Source organism: Lynx canadensis, chromosome C2, assembly GCF_007474595.2.
Source record: "Lynx canadensis isolate LIC74 chromosome C2, mLynCan4.pri.v2, whole genome shotgun sequence".
Taxonomy (NCBI): Eukaryota; Metazoa; Chordata; class Mammalia; order Carnivora; family Felidae; genus Lynx; species Lynx canadensis.
Genome location: NC_044311.2, coordinates 65,641,190 through 65,653,880, shown reverse-complemented (window position 1 = coordinate 65,653,880; position 12,691 = coordinate 65,641,190). Strand labels below are relative to the sequence as shown.

Below are 12,691 nucleotides of genomic sequence, written 5' to 3'. Positions count from 1 at the left end.
CAGCTCAGGTCATGATCCCAGAGTCATGGGATCAAGTCCTGCATCAGGTGCCACATTGAATGTGGAGCCTGCTTAAGATTCTCTCTCCTTCCCTCTGACCCTTTCCCCCTCTCACACTCTCTCTGTCTAAAAAACAAAACAACAACAACAAAACAAACACACACACACACACACACACACACACACACACATCTCAAAATTCAGCAGTAAACAATCCAAGCAGTTAAACCAATTTGACAATGGACAAAAGATATGAACAGACATTTCACTAGAAAGAACGGCAAGTAAACACACTTTAAAAGACATTGAACATCATTAGCCACTAGGGAAATGCAAAGTAAAACCACAATGAGATAAACCACTGCACATCTATCAAAGTAGCTAAAATAAAAAATAGTGACAACACTAAATACTGGTGAGGACCACTGACACATTGCATACATTCACATGTTGCTAGTAGGAATATAAGATGGCACAGCCATTGTGGAAAACAATATGACAGTTTCATTAGAAAACTAAAAATTGGTGCAGCCACTCTGGAAAACAGTGTGGAGGTTCCTCAAAAAATTAAAAATAGACCTACCCTATGACCCAGCAATAGCACTGCTAGGAATTTACCCAAGGGATACAGGAGTACTGATGCATAGGGGCACTTGTACCCCAATGTTTATAGCAGCACTCTCAACAATAGCCAAATTATGGAAAGAGCCTAAATGTCCATCAACTGATGAATGGATAAAAAAAAAAATGTGGTTTATATACACAATGGAGTACTACGTGGCAATGGGAAAGAATGAAATATGGCCCTTTGTAGCAACGTGGATGGAACTGGAGAGTGTGATGCTAAGTGAAATAAGGCATACAGAGAAAGACAGATACCATATGTTTTCACTCTTATGTGGATCCTGAGAAACTTAACAGGAACCCATGGGGGAGGGGAAGGAAAAAAAAAAAAAAGAGGTTAGAGTAGGAGAGAGCCAAAGCATAAGAGACTGTTAAAAACTGAGAACAAACTGAGGGTTGATGGGGGGTGGGAGGGAGGGGAGGGTGGGTGATGGGTATTGAGGAGGGCACCTTTTGGGATGAGCACTGGGTGTTGTATGGAAACCAATTTGACAATAAACTTCATATATTGAGAAAAAAAAAAAGAAAACTAAATATGCATCTACCATATGACCTAACAATGGTACTCCTGGCCATTTGTTCCCGAGAAATCTAGATACCTTTCAACAAGTGAATCATTAAACTGTGGTACATGGAATAATGCAACAATGAAAAGGGACAAACTATGGATCCAACAACCTGAATAAATCTCCAGAGACGTGTAGAATTATGTACTATATGTTTGTACTGTATGTATATAACCTTAAAATAACAAATTGTAGAAATGGACAACAGATTAGTGGTTGCCAAGGCATAAGAGATGTGGAAACTGGAGAAAATAGGTGTAGCTATGAAAGGGCAACATGTGAGATCTCTGTGGTAATGGAGCTGTTCTGTATCTTGACTGTATCAATGTCAATATTCTGGCTGTGGTATTCTACAGTTTTGCAGGATATGACCATTGAGGCGAGTTAAATAGAGTACACAGATTCTTCTTGTATTGCTTCCCACTGACGCACGTGAATCCACACTTGTCTCAAAAAGTTTAAAAATATGTATTTAAACCCTCAGATAAATTATACCATTAAATGTTGAAAAATAATTTTTAAAAAATTTAATGTTTATTTGTTTTTGAGAGAAAGACAGAGCACGAGTTGGGGAGGGGCAGAGAGAGAGAAGGAGACACAGAATCTGAAGCAGGCTCCAGGCTCTGAGCAGAGCCCAATGCCAGGCTCTGACCCATGAACTGTGAGATCACGACAGGAGCCGAAGTCGGACCTTAACTGAGGCACCCAGGTGCCCCCCAAAATTTTTTTTAAAAACCATGATACGTGGTTTCCTGGACAAAGGGATAGCAAGGTTTTGTAATTGTTCTTTATACTAAGCATAACAAAAAGTATTATCGTTAAGAGAATTTTCGATCAAGAGTGGTAATACAGTTTAGCAGGAAGTATTTTTGTACTTTCTGTAACTTCTCAGGGGTAGATGCCTCATATCTTCACGTTGTACTTTTATGACTAAAATACTAAATAATATAACAAGTTAACTAAGTGAAAAAGGAAGAATATGGGGATTGTTTGTCCGCTTGAATGCAGGCCAAAAGCTAAAGGAAACTGATATATTATGAATAACAGAAAAAACTCCGTTTCAGAAACTAAGTTTATTTTAGAAATTAATTTCAAGCCTGTTTGAAAACAATTGTCATTCTAATAAGAATTAAAATTCAAACTATTTTGGATGATAAATATTTAAAAGCATTTGGTCTGGAAACTAAATGGAACAGAGCAAAGAAATTAATGTTATCAAATCCACTGTGGTGGAGTGAAATGTCGGTTTTGCTGAGAGGATTTTGGTCCATACTGCTAATCTCCAGAAACACATTCTCATTCTGTAACTACCATCATAGTCATATAAACATGATATTTATTCCTGAAGAATGTGATTCTTATTTCATCTACATTTTTCCTTCTTAATAATTATCTTTAAAAGCTTTACTAAAAAATCCTTTGAGCACCCAATTCCTAAGGCATGAACATATGCAAACAAACCCCTATAAACATACCTAATCCCCTCTCCGTGATCCAGACTACATGAAATCCCATAGAAAGTCCCAATTCAAGTCTTCTCAGTGTAATTTACCCACGCTTTCATGTTTGAGGTTAACTTCCTCCCTCTGCCATTATTGGAAAGAAGCCACCTTTGTTCCCAAGGTACACCCTAAACATGGGTAGGCTTAGTAGGGAGCTTCAACCAGCAGGAAAAGTGAATTTTAGAAAGCATCTGTCATGTTTGAGGGGAAAATTAGAACTTAAGTGAGTTTCCTTTCACTTTAATGGCTTAGTTGTTGTATTCCTTTGCTAGGGCTACTGTAACAAAGTACCACAAACCAAGTGGTTTAAACAACAGAAATTGATGATCTCGCAGTTCTAGAGGCTGGAAATTCTCAGATCAAAGTGTCATGGGGTTGGTTCCTTCTGAGAGCCGTGAGGAAGAATCAGTTCCATGCTTCTCTAGCTTCTGGTGGTTTGCTGGTAATTTTTAGTGTACGTTGCCTTATAGAATTATCACCCCAGTCTCTCTGCCTTTGTCTTCACCTGGCACTCTCCCTGTGCGCCCATCCAAATTTCCCTGTTTTATAAGAACACCAATCATTTTGGATTAGGGTGCACCCTAAGACTTTATTTTAACTTGACTACCTCTGTAAATAGGGTCACATTCTGAAGTACTGAGGATTAAGACCAACATATGAATTTGGGGGCACCTGGGTGACTCAGCCGGTTAAGCGTGGGATTCTTGATTTCAGCTCAAGTCATGATCTCACAGTTCATTTCATGCGTTCGAGCTCTGCATTGGGCTCCATGCTGGCAGTGCGGAACCTGCTTGGGATTCTCTCTCTCTCTCTCTCTCTCTCTCTCCCTCTCTCTCTGTCCCTCCCTCACTTGTGCTCTCGAACTCTCAAAGTAAATAAATAAACTTAAAAAAAAAAGACCAAAATATGAATTTTGAAAGAATACAAATCAACTCAGTCCAGTAGTGTTTGATTTTAAATGACTTTAGAAGGAAAAAGGCCACCCAAATCTTCAAAGTGACCCTCCCTCCCCTCTACCATATCTGAATGACTCCCCTTTCAAAGCCTTATTAGGCCACTGCCATATAGTCCCCTATTGTTACCATCTCTCACCAACTTGGTTCATGTTGAGCTTCTTGTCATTTCTTTCCTTAGTTTGCCCCATTTCTATCTATTGCCCTAAAATTCAGTTTCTTCCTCAGCAGTGCCTTTGGCCTCATGGCCAGAATTCACACAATAAATGGAAGTCAGTAATGTGGCTTACATGCCTTCAATTACCACATGAAAGTAAGTTGGATCTATGTGCAAATGAAGGCACAGTCAGCATCACACAATGGTGGACGGTTAATAGCCATCCTCTTTCACATGAAAGCTTTTAAATGAACAGTGTCACCTGACCCAAGAGCATCCTCATACTTTCCACCTACATATAAACTGCAAACCAATTTATTTTCCCGTTTTTAATTTAAATTTTAGTTAGTTAACATACAGTGAAATATTGGTTTCAGGACTAGAATTTAGTAATCATCACGTATTTACCACACCCAGTGCTCATCACAAGTGCCCTCCTTAGTACCCATCACCCATCTAGTCCATCTCCCACCCACCTCCCTCCAACAACCACAGTTTGTTCTCTATCATTAAGAGTCTCTTGTGGTTTGATACAAACCAATTTAAAGTAAAAGATTATTGGAGTAAATATGCAAGTACCTTTCAGCATGCCTATATTAAAGTGATTATGAATGGTTATATGTGGGAAACCGTATTATTTTTATCTGTAAAAATGTTGCATTTTATCCTGAAATCCAGCAGAAAGTTGTAAGTTTTGATATGCTGAAAAAATATAAAATCATTAGCTGAAAAGAAATATTTTAGTGCCAGTGCATAATCTTGTGCAGTTATGAGATGAAAAAGAAATGAGTGTGCTGTGAACTACCTTCTGCTATTAAGCTAATCCATAATAGGGGCCCTTTGTATACAACATATAATTTTGATACATCTAGAGAAGAAAATACTGGCCTTTTAGATATGATAATTTTATAAATGGGACATAGGGGAGGCTCGAGAATCCCAGTATCTATGAGTGTTTATATTAACCACTTCAGTACTTTTCAGTATATATAAAACCACAACAATAGAAGTTGTTGGTTCCCTTTCATTTCCGTAGTGCTTCTCCATGTGGTACAGGCAAGTTGCACTGTGTTCTCCTTCCATGGAGCACGTTTCTGTAGAATGAATCCAGGCCAAACTAAACATCATAGAATCAGTCCTTTAATGTTGGAATGGATTTAAAAAATTTATTGAATTCAACCCCTAGTTCACACATGACTCACAAATACTTCATGCTCTCCAAAAGAGTCATCTAATGTGTGATTTCCAGTCTCTGTGATGGGGGTTGCCATACCTCACCCTCAAGTCCCTTTCATTTTTAGACAGTTGTGAAAAAAACAGTAATATCTACTATTTACATGCTATAATTTTTCACCCATTTGAAGACTCATTTAGTTATTCATTGATTCAGCAAATATTTACTGAGAATCTACTATGTCACCAGTCACTATACAATGTACTGCTATTATAATCTTCATGGGTGGCTTAGCCATTTATGAAGAGCTTTTCACAAACATCAAACCATTTAATCTTCACAAAAACCCCGTCAAGTGGACTATTATTATCATTATAAATTCGTTATTTTTAAATTTTTTAATGTTTATTTTTGAGAGAGACAGACTGCAAGCAGGGAAGGGGCAGAGAGAGAGGGAGAGACAGAATCCAAAGCAGGCTCCAGGCTCTGAACTGTCAGCACAGAGCTTGAAGTGAACAGTCACACAACTCATGAACTGTGAGATAATGACCTGAGCCAGTCAGACACTTAACCAACTGAGCCACCCAGGCACCCCATAAATTTATTATTTATACTAGAGGTGAGAAAATGTAAGTTCTCGCAGTTCTAGAGGCTGGAAATTCTAAGATCAAAGTGTCATGGGGTTGGTTCCTTCTGAGAGCCGTGAGGAAGAATCAGTTCCATGCTTCTCTAGCTTCTGGTGGTTTGCTGGTAATTTTTAGTGTACGTTGCCTTATAGAATTATCACCCCAGTCTCTCTTAACTTAGTCTCTGACTTAACTTAGTCACATGACCAGCAGAAGAATCGAGAATCAAACTTACCCTCTAATTCCAGATAGCACTCTTTCCACTGTATGAGCTAACACAAACAAATCTGTTACTCTTTCCACATAACAACCTTGATATACTTGGACACCACAGACTCCTGTTATGATTCCCTTCTTCATATTAGAGACCTCTAGATCCTTCAACTTTTCTTCATACAGTTTGGAGTAAGCCCCTTGACATACCCACAACCACACATGATAGCCCAGATATGATATGACCTGAGAAGAGAAGGGATAAAAGCATTTGTCTCCTTTGAAACAGACACATTTTACTCGAAAGGGAATTTTTTTCATATTTTTATTGAGATATAATTAACATATAGCATTATATTAGTTTCAGATGTACAACATAATGATATTAATATATATTGTGAAATGATCACCACAGTAAGTATAGTTAACATCCATTACCAAACATAGTTAGAAGTTTTGTTCTTGTTATGAGAAGTTCTAAGATCCAATCTCTTATCAACTTTCAAATATACAGTACAATACTGTTAGCTACAGTCACCATGCTGTACATTATATCCCCATGACTTATTTTTTTATAACTAGAAGTTTGTACCTTTTGACAACCTTCATCTATTTTGCTGACCTCCCACCCCCCAACTTCTTTATTATTTTTTTAAGTTTATTTATTTATTTTGAGAGAGACAGAGACCACATGAGAGAGACAGAGACAGCAGGGGAGGGGCAGAGATAGAGGGAAAAAGAGAGAATCCCAAGCAAGCTCTGCACTGTCAAAGCAGAGCCCAACATGGGGCTCGAACTCATGAAACAGCGAGATCATGACCTGAGCCCAAACCGAGAGTCCGACGCTTAACCGACTGAGCCACCCAGGTGCCCCCCATCGACCCCCAACTTCTGACAACCACCAGTGTGTTCTCTGTATCTATGAGCTCAGTTGTCTTTCTCTGACTTATTTCATTTAACATAATGACATCAAGTTCCATTCATCTTTTTGCAAATGACAAGATTTCTTTTTTATGGATGAATAATATTCTTCTGTGTGTGTGAATGTGTGTGTGTGTGTGTGTGTGTGTGTGTAAGACTTTTTCTTTTTTCATTCATCCCATCAGTGAACACTTAGGTTGCTTCCATGAGACAGACACATTATTGTCTATAACCAGATTAGTATTTAGGGAGGCCACCAGAAAATACTGTTTATTTACAATGAGCTAATATGAGCTATCAGAAACTTATCTTTCCTTTCCCTTTTCTGCCCCTTCCTAATTCTGACTTTTATATCACTGAATTTTGAGACCTAATCACAAGACTTTAATGTATGGCAACTACAATTAGCACAGTTACTGAGGCAGCATCCCTCACAGAGTAGAGGCCAAAAACATAGTGTCTATTAAAGTTGTTTATATTTTTATTTTATTTCACTTTTGTATTTTTTTCATTTAGTTACATTTTTTCTATTTACCAAGCATACACTTCCAGATTCAAGTATTAATACTACTGTTAAATAATAGTAATTCAGACCTATGCAAATAATTCACATAAATTGTTTAATTTAACCCTACTAAGATCCTGTGAAACAACTGATAGAAAAGGAAACTTAGGTTTTAAGAAGTTAGATAAAATTGCACAAATTCACACATGAAAATGCTGGAGCTGGAATTCCAAACAAGATATATCTGACTTCAATCCAATACCGTATCTCTGCAATAATCACCTTTTTACTCTGAATAACTGAAAGTATCATTCTTGTTTTCTTAGCACTTTATAACTACTAGAATGCTTTTCACATGGTGGACTGAGGAATAGAGGTTGTTGGTTTTTCTTTTAATTTGGAGTTGTGTTTCATTCTGGCTTTTAGCCTAGTACTAGATTATTATTATAGATCTATTTTTTTGTTAATTTCTGATTATGTGAACTGTTTTTCTATTTCTTATATTTGTCACTAGTCAAACTCATTTCTTTTCCCTAAAACTGTTCATCTAATTATATTTCATATCTCATTAAAATATCATTATCTCAAGTTAGAAACTGTGCAGTCATTCCTAATTTTGCCTGCCTCTTGTCCCAACACAGAATTTTTCATCAAGTCTATAGAGTTTACTTCCTAAATGTTCCTTAAGTTCTTTCTTCGGGCCCTCATAGTATTCTCCATATCCTATTACACTGGTCCCTTAATTAATTCACCTTCCTTTAGTTTCCCTGGCTGCATTCACTCCCTGCAGTGTTACCAGATTTACTTTCTAACCACATGGCTAAATATTTTTTAACTTTTTACAAGCTGACTCCAATCAGTATTTCCTGCTATCTGTATCTCTACTCCCAGTTCCCGGGTGCCCACATCTATGCTGTAAGAAACTTATCATTGTCAAATAGCCCATGTACTTTCACAACCTTGTTCTTATGGATGCCCTTTCCTCAGTTTGAAACGTACTTCTTGTCCTGGCAAAGAGCCAGCTCCTATATCCAGCAATGCACATCCATATCCCTTCAAATAGAATTCATTGCTCTAAAAAAAAAAAAAAAAAAAAGAATTCACTGTTCTGACATTTTTGCTAATAGAACTTTTTGTACATAATTCTTACATAAACAGTTATGCTCTATTGCAATCATTTCTTCATTAATTCTCTGCTCCATGAATATGAGTTCCTCATAAGCAAATATCTTGATATTTTTGCTTATCACCCTGTTATAGTGCCAAGTGTATAGTAAATGTTCAATAAATATTTGCATGAAAGAACAAATGTGCTCCCTTTGAAATCTGAGCTGACTAAAAATTTTCTTGTAATTTAAATTGGTCTGTTTGGCTACCTCCACATTTCTCTCTCATTGGTATTATTTGCTTTTATACTGTTAGAATTTTAATTTTAAGATCTCCTATACTTCTCAAGCTGTCTTCTCGCTTAGAGTTGCACTGGCGTCTTCATTCTGAACTTCTTGAATCTACACTAAATCATGGCTGACAGATTTTTGCGTATAAGATTTAAAGGTCCTCAGAAACTAGTTGATAATAATTTCCTTTGATGTGAATTATGACTGATAGCCACGTGCTAGGTGAGAATCTGCCCTCTCACTGACACCTTGAGTCCCTGTGATCATCGGACATCCCAAAATTATTTGCATGCTCATTTGGTCTGATGTCCATATCCCTATAAAGCCAAGTCAGCATTGACATATAGATATATAAGAAAATGTTATCCGCCCATTTTGCAAATGGGAAAATTAGACCCAGAATGACCAAGTAGACTATCTGATATAGTTAAGCAAGGAGATTCTGTACCTAAAAGGAAGTCTAATAAGGCCTTTGCTCCAAAAACTGGCTCATTTCCTTCCTTACATGCTTACATATTTCTTTGTGTTTTATTTCCCTAAGGGCTTTATAGAAATTTCTATCATTTGCAATCTGTTCTTCTTAGTTATATGAATCTATTTTCTCTTCAACCAGCATTTTTCTTTCCTTGACGTAAAAAAGAAAATAAAGAACCAGCTTCACTAAAAACATGTTGCAGCTCTCCTACACTTCAGAAAGTATAGAAGCTAAAATTGACTTACTTTACTGCTTAGTGTGTCATTCATCTAATGGTATAATCTAAGAGAATAACCTGTGATTTGAAAAATGTGAGGACTCACATAAGACTGAACTAACCTAGATCTGATGTGAGTACAAGTCATGGAATTTTTTGGCTTGGAGTGTCCTTGGAAATTATCCAGGCCAACCTTTTCTTCACCAAAGGTTAGTTAAACTGAAGCTCAGAAAGGCCAAGTGACTTTTCGAGAGTCACAGATTAGGGTTATAAAGCCACAAGGGTTACAAGCCATGAGCAGAATTCAACACTAACTCTCTTTATCCAGTGCCCTTTCTACCTCATTCTGTTCCAAGTATGGAGACCACACCTTGTAATCATCTTGCCTGGAGACTCTCAAGGTAATTTGTAAGAGATAATAAAGCCTTCTGATATGCTCCATACCAGGCAACACTTTGAATATGGAAAAACAAATCAGTTTCTGAATGTCTTCTCTATTATCAGAAAAGAAGATTATTGAGGGTCCACCATATTCTAAATGATAGGAATAGTGGACAATGTGGGCTTAGTCTGCCTTATAATCCTTAAAACCCAGATAGGAAGACAGATACTAAATAAATCATTATAATCAAGTAAGATATATAGGCATGTGTGTGTGTGTGTGTGTGTGTGTGTGTGTGTGTGTGTACACATATAATTTGCAAAGAGATTAATGGGCTGCAATGGGAATATGTTACTGAGAAACCCAACCTGGTCTGGATTATCCAGGAAAATGTTCCTGACGCACTGATGTTGAACCTGAAATCCAGAGGAAACTTAAGGATTTTCCAATGGGAGTAATCCATCACATGGTATAACATTAGGAAGTTTAAGGGAACAGAGTACACTGCACTGCTGTGTTCAAATAACTGAAAGATGTACTACACAACTGAGGCAAATGGAGTGATAGAAGACATAATTAGAGATGCAAGTGAAACCAGATCACTCAGAAGTGTGTAGGCCACATTAAGGGCTTGGGAATCCATTTAGGTTTTTCCAGCAAGGGAAAAACATAACCAGATTTACATTTTTAAAAGATCATTTTGGTATCATTAGGAGAATGAGTTGAAAGGATAACATGTAGACAGACCAGGTAGGAGGTAAACAAATAGGCATGTTAGACATGCACATGGTATATACTGTAGACCTCCAGTTTAATTTAACAGTACTCTGTTTCAATCAGACATTTTATGTTTCTTCTTTGTCCTTTCTAATGAAAGACAACCCAGTTAGTCAACCCTGCTTTTAATAAATACACTTTAAAAAGCAAAAAAGACAATAGCCACCTAATGGATATTTTAAAACAATTATGTTTCTGTATCATTGAAGAAAGTTTGTGCGTTAGGATTGTAATTTTAAATTGCATTTGGGTTAACTGCAAACATTCTAATTGTAGAGAGCTTTGATTTAAATGACACATTTTCAGTGCAAAAACATGAGTGAGTCATCAACTCAACTATTGAAGTAATGGTAAAGTGCCATCCATCACATTTGTTTTGATTGTGCTCTGTGTTAATTTTGTATTTATGATTTTGGTGTAAGTTGGATAATATAAATGTATGAAATACATAGAATAATTCACTGACTTCATGACAGTCCAAAAATATTCTGTCAAATGATTTTGACGATTGATGCAATGATCAGACATCATAAACAACAACGTGCTTTTGGAGAAATTTGCCTGAAGTAATTTTAAGTTTTCAAAAAGAATTGTTTTCATAAAAGTAAATTATATTATTTTTCTAAGAAAACCAATGGACAATTTACATCACCTAGTGTAATATAAGTCCTAAGCATAACATATAAATGAATGCTACCATTTATTATTCTTTTTGACAATTTGAATTATCTTTTGGATATCACCCTAAATGATAAATCAAGTGACTTAAAAGTAAAATCAAACTTGGAAAACTAGAGTTTAAGTGCTTTTATCTTAAGGAGATGATATGCGCATGTATCTTGAGTAGTAAGTGTTCTAGCTTTGAGCTAACTTTATGACAATGGGCTCTTCAGTGAGTCATTTTAGGCTAATATGCTATGCAGGTGCTGGGAGTCAAGGTTAAGTATGAATTATTACATCTACAGACTTTCATGAGAGCCCAATGCAGCATATATGTAAACTGTTTTATTCTATAGGTCTTTAGCAGAATAAAATAGTGACAAATAGTGTAACATATTCAACCGTCACTGAATAATTACAAGTTTTCTTTGGAGAAAGACTTATAGTTTAGAATTATTGTTCTGTATATCATTACTTTATCTTATTCCCTGGGGTGTGGCATTTTTTAAGAAAATGTATTTTCTCAAAATTTTGTTTTGATTTAAAAGAAATAGTTCTTGCTAAGACAATGTGTAATATTCATTTTTCTCCCAAGTTGGCCAGAGGCATATAAATGCTACAATCTCTGGCTTTGAGGGGTGTGGATTTGTTTTTCCATTCTTCCTTTTGCTAAGGGTAGAGTTTTTCACCATTTATTTCTTTTTGAAATCCCTGATTTTTCTGACCATTAAAGATAATGGGTGATGATATTCCCCATTTCTATACCCAGTACATTAGACTGAGTGGTACAGCAAACTCCTGCATGTCTGCTTCATGTTCCTAAAACAGGGGAATCTGAAATGGAAACAGAAGGAGGCTTTTACGTTCAATCATGTCCATCTCCGCCGATTCTGTTCCAACATGGATGTGTATGTGCCATTTAATTTTAAATACCTCACCATTTTCCTAACTGCACAAAACCTGGGAAAAAACAATCTCATTCTCTCTGCTTATTTCTTCTAGGTTGGACGAATTGAAGACTTCCTATACCAATTAGAGGATAGTTTCTTAAAAACTAAAAAACTGAGAACCGCTAGAAGGCAAAAAACAAAACTGAAGCGGCTTCAAACTGTGCAGCAAAGCTAGTCACTGGGGAGCAGGTGCTACTAACCATCAAGATGTCCCAGAGAAAGGGGCAATGGCCTCCAACCAACCTCACTGTGACAATCCAGTAACAAAGGCCTATCACCAAAGAAGTGAGATTGGACTCCCCTGGGCTCTTCTTTACAAAGGTGTTCTATACTTCATTAATCTTGACTGGCAGCAGTAAATATTCTCAACAAGTTTGACTTGACTCTTGCTCAAATTCGACTTATGTAAACAGCTTATAAAATAACCATTGCTGCCTCTTTCACCTGCTTTGTTCTTTCAAAATCTACTAAGGTTTACTAGTTCTACCCAAGTATGTTTGTAGTATTCATTCATAGTCATGTGTATGATCAAGAATTATTCACATACCTTATATAGATACGGACAAACAATATGCATGCAAATTTACAAATT

At 36.6% G+C, this 12,691-nt stretch overlaps 1 protein-coding gene across 1 annotated transcript in view; it reads left to right on the top strand.

Annotated features, from left to right (window-relative positions):
* Positions 1 to 12,274, top strand: part of SPATA16 (spermatogenesis associated 16) — a 219,796-nt gene extending 207,522 nt beyond the window's left edge. The window contains exon 10 of the mRNA XM_030330286.1: positions 12,152 to 12,274. Coding sequence (XP_030186146.1) covers positions 12,152 to 12,274 — 123 coding nt within the window. The remainder of the gene's footprint in view (positions 1 to 12,151) is intronic.
* Positions 12,275 to 12,691: the final 417 nt, after the last annotated feature.